At 38.9% G+C, this 15,765-nt stretch overlaps 1 protein-coding gene across 1 annotated transcript in view; it reads right to left on the reverse strand.

Annotated features, from left to right (window-relative positions):
* nphp4 (nephronophthisis 4) overlaps positions 1-15,765 on the reverse strand; it is a 221,150-nt gene that overhangs the window by 40,061 nt on the left and 165,324 nt on the right. Inside the window, 3 exon segments of the mRNA XM_068305896.1 lie at positions 7,983-8,166; positions 8,984-9,079; positions 9,081-9,145. Coding sequence (XP_068161997.1) covers positions 7,983-8,166; positions 8,984-9,079; positions 9,081-9,145 — 345 coding nt within the window.

Raw genomic sequence — 15,765 nt, forward strand, 5'->3', positions numbered from 1 at the left:
CTCATATCACACTGCATTTTGGCATGCAGCTGAATGAGCACATACTGTATACTTAAAATGACCAGAATGAGTATTAATATATGCAGTTGGGGACACAAGACTCATTTCACAATCATTACCCTGAATGCAGTAAAAAAACTGCCTTCGGGTAATCATTTCCTGTTTGGTTTAATGTTAAATTAAGATAGAATTTAGTTTTTGGGGTATTACGTATTCTAAGTAAAACATAAATGCTGAAAAAACATTAGCTTATAGTTCTGTTATTATCATCAATCTAACGTCACAAATACATCATCATATCACCATTTTCTAAATAATTGTTTTTATGCTGGTAAGAATAAAGTTATAAACAATGCCACTAGGGATGAGCGAGTACACCACTATCTGTATCTGTTCAACCATCTAAATTATTTGTATCTGTAGCTGTACTCGGAATGGGCAGGGCATAAAACTGAAGTGAGTGTAGTTTGACCGGAAATGGTTGGGGCTTAAATTGGTACATTATTTTAAGTCTGAAATTGTCATGGATTGATCAGAAGTTGCTATATTTGTTTATTTTAAAAATATTTACAGAACAGATTCAAAACAATGTTTTTCATCACAAAAGTAAGACAACTATTTACAGAACTAAATACAGAACAAGTTTTTTCATGAACTCAGAACATGAATATTCTTAAGTGGGTTTTTTTAAGTGTATGAATGAATATTTACAGAACAGCCTCAGAATTGAGATTCAATGCTTTTGATCACAATAGCAAAGGAACTATATACAGAAAAAGTTTTTATGAACTCAGAAAATGAAGTGCATTAATGAATACAACGCATGAAATAAGAAATTATGAACTAAAAAGTATGTATGAACAACAATGATCATACTCAATACAAATTTCATTTTTTTCCATATTTTTTTTCTTTTTATGATCAAACTTTTCAATTATTATTTTAACCACCAAATGTTCTTGACATTTTTTTCAAACAAAATTAAACAAAGTTTATTAAGGTGTGTGTGTGTGTGTGTGTGTGTGTGTGTGTGTGTGTGTGTGTGTGTGTGTGTGTGTGTGTGTGTGTGTGTGTGTGTGTGTGTGTGTGTGTGTGTGTGTGCGCACTATGTAACAGTTAAAATATCTATACAGTATATAAATGATTAATTTGAACTGAAGTGAGAAAGTGTCATACTACGAGCAAGCAGGTAAAAAAAAAAAGGACTGGAGTGGAGGCTATGGGACACAAGCAGTTTTCAGCTGTTTGGTTAAATGCACCGCGTATGTGCAACAAAACAAAACAAGAAACAAGTTCACCAAGTAACCTTAAATAGACCGAAATAGAAAAAAGCAGAAGAAAACCTAAAGAAAGCAACATGACCTACAGTGAAGCCATGAACAGAGAGATCAGTCAATATCTGTGTTTGCGCGAGAGTGGGGCAGAAAGTCTGTAGTGTCTCTGTAGGGAGGGGCGGGCACTGTGTCTGACTGACTGACAAATCACAGAGCGTGAAGACGGTCAGTTCTGAAGATTTTCCTTCAGCTATGCCAGCTCGGATAGGCTCCAGCTCCCCGTGAAGCACACAAGCGGATGAAGCGGTCAGAAAAATTAATGAATGAACTAACAAGCATGAATATTGACAAGTGTTACTCATAGCATGCTCGTACTTGACAAAAATGCGAGTACCTGATACTCTTCTGAAATGAGTACTCGGGTCAACCCTAAATGCCACCATTATTATTATTATTATTATTATTATTATTATTATTATTATTATTATTATGATGCTTTGGCACTGCTGTCTTAATGTGTTTACCCACATCAATATAACTCAGTCATAGCATTATATATTCCAAACTATTAAGTAGTTATGATTATTAATAACACTTTCCTCCGGGATTAATAAAGTATCTCTCTCTCTCTCTCTCTCTCTCTCTCTCTCTCTCTCTCTCTCTCTCTCTCTCTCTCTCTCTCTCTCACTATTATTATGTCATTAATTAATAACTAAAAAGCAGTAATGTAAGCTAATTTATTAAATCTTGTGTGATGTTGTTTTAAATGAACAAAACTCTTCCTGTCTACGTTGTTTGTTTCAGTGTTTGTTTTTAAGATGTAAGGTGCAGAAAGCTGATTAGTTTGTTGTTAGCTCATGAGACAACTGTTCTGAAATCTGAAATCACATAGAATTTGCCGGAATATGGAAACGGGTCACTAAGCCAACAATGAATGTCCCACAAATATTTAGCTCTCTCCAGGGCGCATAAATTGGCAAATTGGTTAGTACATATCAATGTACAAAAGCTTATTGTGGATAAAGTGATTCAAAACACGGCCATCCCTAAGTTTGAACGTTGGCAGGAAAATTATAAAGCAGATTCCCAGAAACAAATAAATACATCTCTAGGAAATGCAACAATGATTTTTTTTTAGGGCAAGTGTAAGCTTACAGAATCACAATGAAGGCACAGTTGTTTTTTAGTTCAGTAAATATCTTTGGAAAAGAGGTGGGCTTCCCTTCATAATGACAAGAGGGACTATTAAAACCATTCAACGTTTGATATTTTCTGGGACAAATTTTCACACAGATATTAATGGTTCTGCTTTGAGTCAAGTCTCAAGTAATAATACCAACAGCTTCCAAATGTTGAGCTCTTGAACAGTTTTGAACTGTTTTATGGTTAAACATTTCTCTTTAATGTCTCTCTTCCCCTGCCTCTAGCTTAATTTTCCACTGAGAGTTCATGTGGATTTAGCAGATGAAATCAATAAAGCATTGCAGCTTTCTTCTGGATACACCAGTCAATCACTTTCATGGGATGAGCAGGCGGTCGTCATGGCTTCTACACTTTTCATCTGCTCCTACAGTTCGCAGAATGGGACCAATGTTTTTCTTCCTAAAGATCCCACACTGCAAACCGCCCCAAACACACACATGTTCACATCCCATAATTATTTTAATTAAGTCACTTTCTTTCATCCTTTACGATGACAAGAAAAAAACTATGCTTTACAGAAAAATTGACCCACTCTGCCAACATGGGGCAGCATGGTGGCACAGGTTCAATTCCTTGATGTGTGGAGTTTGTATGTTTTTCCTGTGTCTGCACGCGTTCTCTCCAGGTTCTAACACGTCGTCCCACATCCAAATCAATCAACTGAACTGATTAAATTGTAGAACATAATATGAATAAATATGATCAAGGTATCTGTCTTAAACATGATACCTTAAACATGATTTATGTAACCCTAATATTTTGGTCTATAGTCAAAAACGTGAACTGGTACGTAATTGAGCCAAATTTTCATAATATAGTACCAGGATTATCTATCTGTCTGCAATTTGTCTATTTGATTTATCTAAAACTCTTCTACAGTTGCCATATTTGGTGCTGATGAAATGTTTGGTTTTTCTCTACTGCAGCATTTGATACAGACATTAATGTTACTATGGTCTTATGCCTCCTCCAACGGAATCCATTAGCTACTTTATAAATGTGTGTATTGGGTATGTGGTTTTTTTTTTTTTTTCAGTGCTGTTTCTGACAGGAGTACCCACTACTTAGATCCATCCATCCATTTTCAACCGCTTATCCAGGGCCGGGTCATGGGGACAACAGTCTCAGGAGGGATGCCCACACTTCCCTTTCCCCAGACACCTCCTCTAGCTCCTCCGGGGGTATCGCAAGGTGTGCCCAGGCCAGCCAAGAGACATAGTCTCGCTAGCGTGTACTAGATCTTCCCCAAGGTCTCCTCCCGGTAGGACATGCCCGGAACATATCCCAAGGGAGGCGTACGCCCAGCCACTCTACGGAGGAAACTCATTTCAGCCGCTTGTATCCGGGATCTTGTCCATTCGGTCATGACCCAAAGCTCATGAGCATAGGTGAGAGTAGGAACATAGATTGACCAGTAAATCAAGAGCTTTGTCTTGTGACTTTGCTCCTTCTTCACCACGACAGACCTATACAGCGACCGCATCACAGCGGAAGCTGCACCAATCTGTCTGTCAATCTCACGTTCCATCACAGCGGAAGCTGCACCAATCTGTCTGTCAATCTCACGTTCCATCCTTCCCTCATTCATGAACAAGACCCCTAGATACTTAAACTCCTCCACTTGGGGCAAAGACTCTTCACCAACCTGAAGAGGGCATACCAACTCTTGTCCGGCCTTGGATTTAGAGGTGCTGATCCCCATCCCACTCACATCACACTTAGCTGCAAACCGTCCCAATGCACACTGAAGGTCCAGGTTTGATTAGGCCAACAGGACAACATTGTCCGCAAAAAGTAGAGATTAAATCCTTTGGTCCCCAAACTGGACTCCCTCCAGATCCTGGCTGCCTATCCTGGTGATAGAGAACAGCCCTGCCGAAGTCAAACATGCACCTGGAACAGGTCTGATTTACTGCTGGCAATGCGAAACAAGCTCTGGCTTCGGTCATACAGGGACCGGACAGCCCTCAGCAAAGGGCCCCGAACCCCATACTCCCAAAGCACTCCTTACAAGATATCACGAAGGACACTATTGAATGCCTTGTCCAGATCCACAAAACACATGTGGACTGGTTGGACAAACTCCCATGAACCCTCAAACACTCACTGGAGAATGTAGAGCTGGTCCAGTGTTCCATGACCGGGACAAAAACCGCATTGTTCCTCCTGAATCCGCAGTTCGACTATAGGTCTAATCCTCCTCTCCAATACCATGGAGTAGACTTTCCCCGGGAGAAGTGTGTCCCCCTATAGTTGGAACACACCTTCCAATCCCTTTTTTTGAAAAGAGGGACCACCACCCCAGTCTGCCAATCCAAAGGTACTGTCCCCAACTGCCATTTGATGTTACAGAGATATGTCAACCGTGACAGTCCCTGCACATCCAGAGATTTGAGTTATTCAGGGCGAATCTCATCCACCCCTGGTGATTTGCCACCAAGATGTTTGGCAACCACCTCGGTGACTTCAGCTTGGGTGGTGAACGAGTCCACCTCTAAAACCTGTCTCTGCTTCCTCTGTGTAAGACATGGTAGTGGGATTGAGGAGATCCTTGAAATATTCTTTTCACTGCCCGACAATATCCTCAGTCGAGGTCAGCAGCTCCGCCTCTACTGTAAACAGTATTGGCTGTGCACTACTTTCCCTCCTGACGCGCCAAATGGTTTGCCAGAACTTCTTCAAGGCTGACAGACAGCCCTCCTCTGTGGCCTCCCCGAACTCCTCCCAAACCCTAGTTTTTGCCTGTGCGACTACTCGAGCTGCAGTACGCCTGGCCTGCCTGTACCTGTCAGCTGCCTCCAGAATGCCACAATTCCACAATCCCGCTACTTAGATATATTTTCACATCAGAAACTCTATGAGTGTGACTTCTTGTCACACTTCCATACACTTAAGCTCTGTTCCGCTGAGACATCAACCCCTTTTGCAACCTTCCTCCACCAGTCAATCTTAAATCAAGGAGCTGGATCTGCAGTGTCAACAAAGAAATACAGTCTACCTTTCAGCTTGACCAGCATGCATTTTGGAGTCCATCAAATAGGGATTTAGAAGGATTACGGAATCCATGCAGAAGCCCTGTGAAACTTCTATTGAACTTGAAAATGACAAAAATATGTGTTCTCACCTGAAGATATACTCTGCTTGTCTTATTGCAACTTATTAACACTCTGCTACACCTATCTATACAACCACATGTTTACATGGGTACACATGTTCTGGGCCTGTCATGGATTTGACATGCACGTATTTGTGTATGTGTGTGTCTGTAGGTGTGTGTGTATGTGTGTGTGTTTCCTTCCTTCCTATCAAATTTCCTATCAAAGTCATTTGTTGTACTATGAGTAACTTCTGATTCTCCCACAGTGAGCAATAATGACTGACCTAAACATTCTTCACCACCCACCAAATAAGAGCACAGATTCATTACAGCTTGATGACAACTGCAAAGCGGGAAAGACACAAAGACAATATATGGGAGAACATAGAAGAAAGAAAACAGACTGGGGCGTAAGATGTAAGTGGATCAATAAGACAAAACAGGAAGACAGTGATAAAGTGTAAAGACAGACAAAACCATGAAAGGCAGCGACAAATGGAAGCAGGCCCAAAAAGCCCTGTTTGGAATTTACATACCATACAGAACCTCCATCATCCCCCAGCACGCCCAAAAAGCTCTTAGCCTGCTTTGACTAATCATCCCTGAAACTTTTAGTACAAACACTAAAAGCCACAGAGTTTTGAAGGGATGATAGTCACAAACTCTTTATGGAGTATTGTTTAAACAAGCAGTATTGTTCAAATAATTGAAAAAAGGTGTCAACTATCATTACACTGTAAGGACAGGCCTAAAATGGATGAAAGCACAGGAAAAAGGAAATCTACTCTGGAATTATCGGGTCAACATACTTCATGTTCCCAGTTTTTGCTTTGCAAGCTTGCACGCCTCAAGAAAATGAGAACCTTCAACAACTCTGGGAATCAGTGTCATTTCCCATCTCTACGCATCAATACAGGTGAATACACAATATTATATCATAGTCAGAACTTCCGTATGGAATATGACCTGAATATAAAATACTTTTGAAAATATTTCAGTGTTAGAAAGAGATCAGTCAAATTGAAGCAAGATTTTTGATTGAGAGACAAATTCAGGCTCTTCTTTTGCTATGTTTGTTTTACATCGAGTGTTCTCTGAAAGGCAACCCATCTACAATCGATAGCAGGTAAAGTATTGTCTAATTAATTGATTTAATATGTTTGGTTCGTTTAGGGAAAAGTGTATTCATTAACTATATATTACAGATGACACATGGTACTTTACATAACAATCAAACAGTACCCACATCAGACAAGGGGGGGGGGCATTATTCAGCAAAAATAGGATAGGATGCTTAACCTGTAATTGTTCTGTTTAAGGTAGTACAGTGGTACCTCTACTTTGAATGTCTCTACTTACAAAATTTTCTAATTACGAAACGCCTCAAACAGGGAAATATTGCCTCTAGTTACGAAAGAAATTTCAACTTACGAAAGGTAAAAATACAGTATGGGCTGATACTCGCAGCTCCCACACGTTCCTGAACGCAACATTCTCATAGCTGCTCTGCCATTGGCTATTACCTAGTATCTTCCTGCAGCATCCCATTGGCTAAGAGGGACCCCTGTGTGGAGCTAGATCGATGTTCATGCAGGGTCGTCGTCATTCGGCCTTCAACCCGTGAGGTGTTCTGATAGTTTTGCGCAAATATATTACATTTTTGAGTCTTCGCTACGGACACTAAGAAAGTGACGGAGAAAAGAGGAAAAGAAAAGACAAAGAACATAGTTTTTTTGTCCATACAAACTAAGCAAGAGATTATAGAAAAGGATGAAAAAGGGAATATGCGTTTGGTTGATCTCACCAAAGAATATGGCCGTAATGCATCTACAATCACCAGGTAATTAAAACAAAAGGAAGTTTAAGGAGTTTAAGGCAGCAGTTAAAAGGTAAATGACCATCATTTTTATTCTTTACTCTATTCTTTGTTTTTTACATTATGCACAACTCACATTTATTGTGTAATAATCTAATCGTAACATGCATTTGTTACATGTTTTGATGCATGTTTATGCTTTATAAAACATTTGTCTGAATTTTGCGGGGCTTGGAATGGATTAGGGCATTTGCATGGAAATCGCGACTCTACTTACGAAATTTTCTACTTATGTTATTTCTTCCGGAACCAATTAATTTCGTAAGTAGAGGTACCACTGTATAATCTTTAAAGCAGTGTACTTTAACGTGGTCACTACCAATCTTGAATTCATATGCTTTTTCTGTAAGTAACCAACCTGCACAATTTGACTTCTGTTCTTTAGACCCTTTAGTGTTTTTCTTAAAGAGATTTGACTGTATTTACTTCGTCTGTCTGGCTATTTTATATCAGCCGCAGTCATGCTTGTATTTGGTAAGCAAAGTGGGAATCCAGTAATTCTAGAAATACTGTACAAAAGAGTGCATCATACCTATACAGCCTGTGCGTATGTGCAAGCGGCCCCTGGCAACAGTGTGGACTGTCATAGGACTGAAGGGTGATGGTTGACCCACATCTGTGCTCATCAGCAGAGGGTCCTCTCCCATAAAATTGGTGGTCAGAACCTCCACCTCATGAAGAGACTGCACTGCTAGTTTACCCTGACGCAGCATGTACTGCAGATACAACAAAACAAAGTGTAAAGAAAGGAAGTCATTCATACATTTAATGACAGCATGCATTGTATTTTACATTTTCCAGTTTGGGATCAATAAAGCACATCACATCATCTCACTGAACATACAATCACAGCTCAAGAAAGGAGATGAAATAACTAAATAATTTTATTATAAAGAAAATGAAACGACTAGGTGTGATTTGAACTTCTAAACAGCGAAGCTCAGAATAGCTTTGGCAACCTGTAAACTATTTAATTCTCTCATTAAATGCTTTACAAATATCAGGTTGCAAAACCACGTAATTACACATAAGGTTTGACACATACAGTAAACTCTGTCCAGTCAGTAGACAATAGAGACAAGGTTTGTAATTAAAAATCCTTTAATCTGTAATTTGTCTTTCGTATGAGGATGAAACACAACACTTACTTACATAAAACAAATAAACAGACACACACTGTTGGAAACTATCTCATTCAGCTATTTTGTAATTCTTGCTTTGTGCACCAAAAAAAACCTTGTGAGTGCAATGGTTTTGCATTTGTCATTCCATTATCAGCAGTATTTTCCTCCGCAACACCTGGCTTGCTCTACTAAATGTGTTAAAACAATTTACAAGGCTGCATAAATTCATGACACATGCTGCAGATAACCGCACTGCAGGGAAGGTGTGTCATGATTATATATTTTTTTTCATATACAAGGCTTAACTCTTCATGTATTGAACACCAGGTGTGTAAAAGAGGTTAAGCTTTTACTGAAATAAGGCAACAAGTTATGCTTTTCATCGCAATTTAATAAATCAGTCTTTTACCTTGAGGTTGATGGCAGTAGAACCAATGAGAAGCAATGAGTCACTGTCCCAGATATCGATGTGCATGGTGTGGAGAGCCAAGTACCGCAGGAAACAACCTCTTTTCTCCAGGTTTCAGGAAGGTCTCATCTACTCTGAACTGCATCTGCAAGCCTGGAGAGTCTGAGCAAGGAGAAAGGAGACTCCATGTACACAGGGTGTTTAAAAGCCTTAAATACACGAGACACAACTGACAGACAGTTCTGTGTTAGCATAACGCAAAACAGCAGCCCAACATCTTTGCTTTAAGTGGTATACTTATGTGTTTATGGCTGCCTTAGTGGCAAAAGTGTTCACAGTGAATTACGGTGTAGCTAATAATTTTTATGTAATCTTATTTGTCTGCAATTTTGATCTTCTTTTAATCCAGACAGTCCCCTCTCTAGCTTATCAGCTGCCCTTATATTCAATATAACTGTCATATAGAGATTTTATTTTTTGTATTGTAATGTTATTGGAGCAAAACAAGAATTTAAATCAGTAAAATAAAGTTGTTAGTTGTGTTTTTTTTACCTTTAAAAGTATTTATTAAAACCACAGCCAGCAGATTGTTGCAACTCAGTTAAACTGAGCCTCATAGCACATGAGAGAGACGACGACTTTCTGACCTGGGCAACATTAAGAGTACTTACCTAAAATAGGCACCAGTAAGATGTATGAGTGTGCACAGCTCCAACTGGAAGTGAGTCTACTGACGCAACCATAAACACAAGCAAACCCAACATATATAGTGAATGAACTATTCATAACGATCAAATCAGTCTTGAGTATTGAGCTGGAAGGTGGTGTTATACAGTATATGTAATAATAATAATGATGATGATAATGATAATAATACCACGACCCGCTCCAGCGGATGAAGTGGTTGGAAGATGAATGACTGAATAACAATTAACAATTTATTTTGTTCAGTTTATTTTTCTTCCTTCCAGACATGTTATTACAACATATTTCACTTTCATCAGTGCTAAATAAATAAATAACAACAACAACAATACAGTAATAATAATAATAATAATAATAATAATAATAATAATAATATAGCTGCAATTAAATTAATTTGTTCATTCATTTCTCTGTTAATATGGAAATAAGCCATCTACTGAATTAAGAACACACTGACATGTCATGAGTTAAGAATTTGCAACATCATTATAAGAAGTCAAAAAACCTGCATCTCCACTGTTGATAAATAAAACAAAAAACAAAAAACAAAGGAGCTCCACATAAATCTGATTGTATCCTTTCCTTCCATTTACAGGGGTTGAAGGATAATTATAATATCTGTAACCAGCTGTTATCCTTGTGGACAAAATCTTAACTGGTGCAGCAGCCATCAACTGGGAGTTAATAGGTCTGATGATTACACTGCCTGAGACCAACACAGCCAGAGGGGGGAGCATTTCACAAAATCTTAAGCACTTTAGGATTCTCATAATTCATGATGATGATGACACTTTACCCAATAAAAAACACAGAGTACTTAGAACTGGATGCCATATAATCACAACTTTATTCTACCAAACAGAAGTCCTCATCATGGCTTGAGAGCCATTTTTCAGCCATATTGCTCCTTGGATAGCTAATTTTAATGAGCCCCCAAAATCCAGTTTCTTCCACAAGCAATCATTCCTATTTATTTGGAGTTTGCCTTACGCCTTATACAAACCAGAAGCCTTACTATACCATACCCTATATACTGTATGTGTTAAAGGTGTGAGCGTGGGTCCATGTACGTAAGCGACTTCCAGAATTCTCTCCAGCAGCTTCCTTTCAAAGCTCGCACAGTCCTTATTCCCATACACTGTACGTGAGAGAAAGCAGCTGGATGGATAAAAATGAAGTAATGAGGACCTGTGGTGACAGCTCTGCTGTGTTTAAGAGACCAGCAAGCCTCACCCACTTTATCAAATTGCACACACAGATACATTATGCGTTTGTGAGCAACTGCTTGTAATCTGGTGATCACATACAGGTGACTTTGGCTGCTCTTGTGGGATCCAAAGAAACAAATATACTGTGGTAACTTTCTAATTTATACCACTTACAGTTGAAGTGTTTCTGAAACACCAATTAGACCACGAGGAGAAGCTCACCCTCTGCAGTGAATGGGAAAACTACAACTAATCTGAGGGAACTGCAACTATTGAAAGCAAGCTGAGGTGGGTAAAAGTAAAGGTTTCACAGACCGCTGAGGAAAATCCACCCACAGTGGATAATTTCTTGGATCAGATATCTCGGATGATGACAGAAATCATCCTGATTAGGAGATCACCAGTTACATCCAAAGCACCCAACAGCAGACTTTCACCAAAAAAGGCCACAACAGACTTGATTGATAGTATTCACGAAAAAAGAAAACATCATTGCAGCTTTACTGTATATATCTGTGCTGATCTTTCTTTACCCTAGCCTATACAGAAATGTTCACCTCTCCCTCAATCCAACAGCTCTCTCTACTTGGACTAGCATGCTCTGGGCTTGTGTGCCGAAGATGGTCAGCAAAGAGAACAGAGGGGTTAGAGTGGGAGAGAGAAACTGTGCTGTGTGTGCTTGAGCTTATACGAAGGGAAGAGCTGACAGATCTGGCCCAAGGGTTGTACCAGGTTGTGTGCATGTGTATAACTAGGTCTGCAGATGAGGAACAGAGACACCCCCCGCCCCCCAACACCACCACCATCACCACCACCAACCTGGAAAGCCTGCCTGCCTGCCTGCTTTGTACACAGCAGACTAGGCAGGTTGAAAATCCTGCTGGGATCTGAAACTCTCAACAACACAAGAATTCTGGCAAATGGAAGTCTATGACAGTTCAAGGAATATCAGAACTAAACCAAAAAAAAAAAACGTATCCAAGGCAACAGAAGTCACTTAAACTGAAAAAAAGTAGAAGGATAGCAGAATGACTTGAAAATTACTAAAAATATTAATGTTCCCAGAAATGTAAATAGAAGCAAATTGAAGAAATTCTGAAATGCACACTACAAAGGCCCCAACAAAGCATGTGCAAAATTTATTTGAAGTCTGTCTCATGGTTTTTGTGGATATTTTGCCCCTGCTTAACATCTCTGGCATCGACTGGATTTTAAGACGGCTAATATTTGTCTCTTATTGCAATCCCCATGATTCAACGTATTCCTCAAGTATCTGGGTACATTTGTCAATCAATCAATCAATCAATTGAATACTGCCGACTGTCAACAACGAAAAAAATAAAAATAAAACCATTTTGTCATTGTCATAATCAGATCTTTAGAAACCAGTTAATTTTTACTCTGTGAAGTTCTCAAACTTCAAATCAAACTATTAGAAGGATGAACTGGGGAGCTAAGAAAAAGTGAATGAACAAAAAATAAAAAAAATCCTGTTCAACCACACATATGTTTTCGTTATGCTAGTTGGAAAGACCTCAGGTTGCTCAGGATAAAGGGAAATATACACTGCCTGGCCAAAAAAAAATGTTGCCATCAAAAAACTCAAACCCTCTCATATTTTGTTGGACTGCATTTAGCTTTGATTTCAGATATTGTTTTGATGAGTTAATGCAATATCGCAAGAGTTATTTCCATCCAGTGATGCGATATTCTTTTCCTATTTTTCATCAAGATCTTGCATTTATGATGATGGGGTCTGACCACTATGTAAAGCCACCTCCAGCACTCATTGAGATTCTTCTTTCAAAGAATTTCAACCAGTTTAAGGTCCGGACTCTGTGGTGGCCAATCCATGTATGAAAATGAGGTCTCATGCTCCCTGAACCTCTCCCTCACAATTTTAGCCCAATGAATCCTGACATTGTCATCTTGGAATATGCCCGTTCAGGTCAGGTCTAGGTTCAGCAACAGTGTGTGTTCAAAGAATGAGATCAACTGATTACCTGAATATACTGTATGACCAGGTTATTCCATCAATGGATTATTTCTTCTCCAAAGGCACAGGCATTTTCCAAGATGACAATATCAGAATTCATTGGGCTAAAATTGGGCTAAAATTCAAAAGAAGGTTTTGTGATTACATCCTGCTTCAAAGCGGTGATGTTTTGTAAGCGTTTGTGTGTTTGTCCGGCCGTCCATTACATAGTCCACCAAATATCTGCGCAACCGCTACAGAAAGATGAAACAAAAAACATTACAAAGGGGATAAAAACGAGATGATGACCTTGACCTTGAGAAAACAAGGTCAAATTTCAAGTTTTGTACTCTCAGGAACCGGCCGGATAAGGTAGAAAGATGAGGGAGAAGGCCAGTGTAAGTAAGACCATCGATCAAAGCTAGTGCTTTGATCAATGACAGTAGATCAGAGCCCTAGGTTTGATCTATGACCGATGCAAGTAGGTCAGGGTAAAATTTTGAATTCAGGGGAAAGCAGACTTCAGAATTGTGTTTGCCTTGTCGCGGGATGCTGCATTCTGTGACTGCCTTGGTTCTTGTTCTGCTTTGTGTTCAGCAGAATCATCAAAAACCAACTGAGTAAAAGGCATGTCAACCATGTGCTGCTTGTGCCCTCCCACTTAGTCCGTAGAAGAATCCTAATCAGGAATCCAATGAAAATAGGTGTGTGGTTGGATATGGGCTGTAATTCATAATCCTAAATACATGGTACACTATAATACATCACTTAGACTGGCTGTTGGGGAAATTACGTACAGAATAATTTAAACAGCCCAGGCAGGAATTCAAAATTTTTAATTTAAACAATTTTTGATGATTATGATTTCCTGCTTAAACCTGTAGCAGCGAACAGCTGCTTCGTCAACTGATGCGCGTGCGCGTAACCACGGCAGTATTGCAGCGCGCACAATCAGCCAAACCCCAGTTGTAAATATTGCATTTTTATTATTGAGTACTCGGCAGAGCACGTCCGCACCCGTGTTCGCCTTGGTAGTCCCGAATAAAGTTTGTGTGTAATTTGGTATAGTTCGGCCATTCAGTTTGCGCATTTAAAGTAGTTTACGTATATTTGTGTATAATTGCAGCGATGAGCGCTCCGGGCTCATCAGCTGGCGCGCGGGCATGTTGATTTCTCACCTGTGTCAATTCGAGCAGAAAAAAGCGACGCCACTGCGAAGCAGAAAAGTTTAGTTTCCCCACAGCGCGTGCAAAAAGTACTAACAAAGAGCTGAACGGACCACTGGTAAGAACACTTTTATTTTTTATGTGTGGATGCGAGGTATCTGAGGTGTGGGTGAAGTTATTTGTAGCGCCCGGTGCTGTGTGTAAATGTTGGCTGGTGAGGAAGAGTCAGTGTAACTTGCTTGGTCCGAATACAATATAGTGGCAGTCTGCTTAATCCATTAAAGTATTTGATGTGCAGACATAACTGTGCTGGTTCATTGCCTGCTAGTGAGGGCATGGGATAAACAGGTCTTTTTTTTCTCTCTCTCTATCTGCAGATAGCAAGTTTAGGGCTGCTAAAAAAGTGACTTACTGAAAAAAATAATTTTTATAATCGATTTTGGATGTAAATGTGTATCTAAGCCTGGGTCAAAATTGTGGGTTGATTCATTATTTTTTAATTTGTATGTTGGTGTAGTAAAATATTTAATTCATTGGTTCTATGGTTTAAAAGAAAAACATGTACATGTATTTCATAATATTTTGATGCATTTACATTGACATAATTTACTTTTGTTTTAACTTAAAGGGAGAAAATTAAATCTATTTTCATGCACTTGGTTAATGGTTAATGTGAAAGGGTTTTGATAATTGAACATTATTAATTGTTATTATAATTATTGATTATGGGTCTGATAATTATTTGATTTATTATAACCTGTCTTACAAAATTATAATTATGTGGTGTTTGTCTAATTTTTTTCACCTGCTGCTGAAGACTATTGAAGAAAAAGGTTGTAAAGAAAAATAAAAGAAAATAAAAAAGGAACAACGACCAGCTCTTTTGAGTGGATTCCAGCCTTTGATGTTCGGTGTTGGTACACCCCTTCAAGTGTGGGGTTAGCAAAGCAAGCGAAACACTTGACAAAAACAATTCAAATTGTACAAAGTTAAAAATGTCAGTTTGCACAGAAGGAGGCCACATTGTCATTGAGATGTCAATGAACAGAGAAGCTGAGTAGAAAAAAGATGTTAGAATAGAAATATTTTACAGGAGAAAAAAAAGTTATATGGCAAGACAATCAAACAGAACATGACTGCTTGTTCTATCCTCTATAACAGCTCATCTCAACACAATGCATGGGGGGGGGGCAGAAGACAGAGCTGCCTCTGGTTAAGAAGCGAACCTTGGAAAAAATATTTAAAAAATACAATAGAATAATGTATTCTGTGTTTGACTGTATTTAAATCACACACATTTATATTGACTCTGAGCAAAAGCATGAATGCTTAAAACTATTCTTTAGTTTATTTTTTTTCGGACATGTTAATATAACAGACTTGACACCTTCATCATATTTAGAACATCAACATCTGGAAAAAAAAGGGCTGATGGGAAGAAGCCAATAGGCTTGTGAAATTCTAGTCCCCCAGAATCAACAAACATCTTTCTCATTAGAATATGTAATCAACAAACCCAGACATTAAAAGTTTTCAGCCAGTTCATACATTGAATTTTGACAGACGTCCATACCCTTATCCACTTCCAGATAATAGCATTTTACCCTAGAATATGACCATATTTACATTCTTCCTAGGAACACAAGGTTTGTTAACATCATGGATAGTCAAAACAAGACGTTGGCCATGCCAGTGCTCTCAACACAAATATAATGATCATATTCACCT

This window comes from Antennarius striatus, chromosome 2, assembly GCF_040054535.1.
Source record: "Antennarius striatus isolate MH-2024 chromosome 2, ASM4005453v1, whole genome shotgun sequence".
Taxonomy (NCBI): Eukaryota; Metazoa; Chordata; class Actinopteri; order Lophiiformes; family Antennariidae; genus Antennarius; species Antennarius striatus.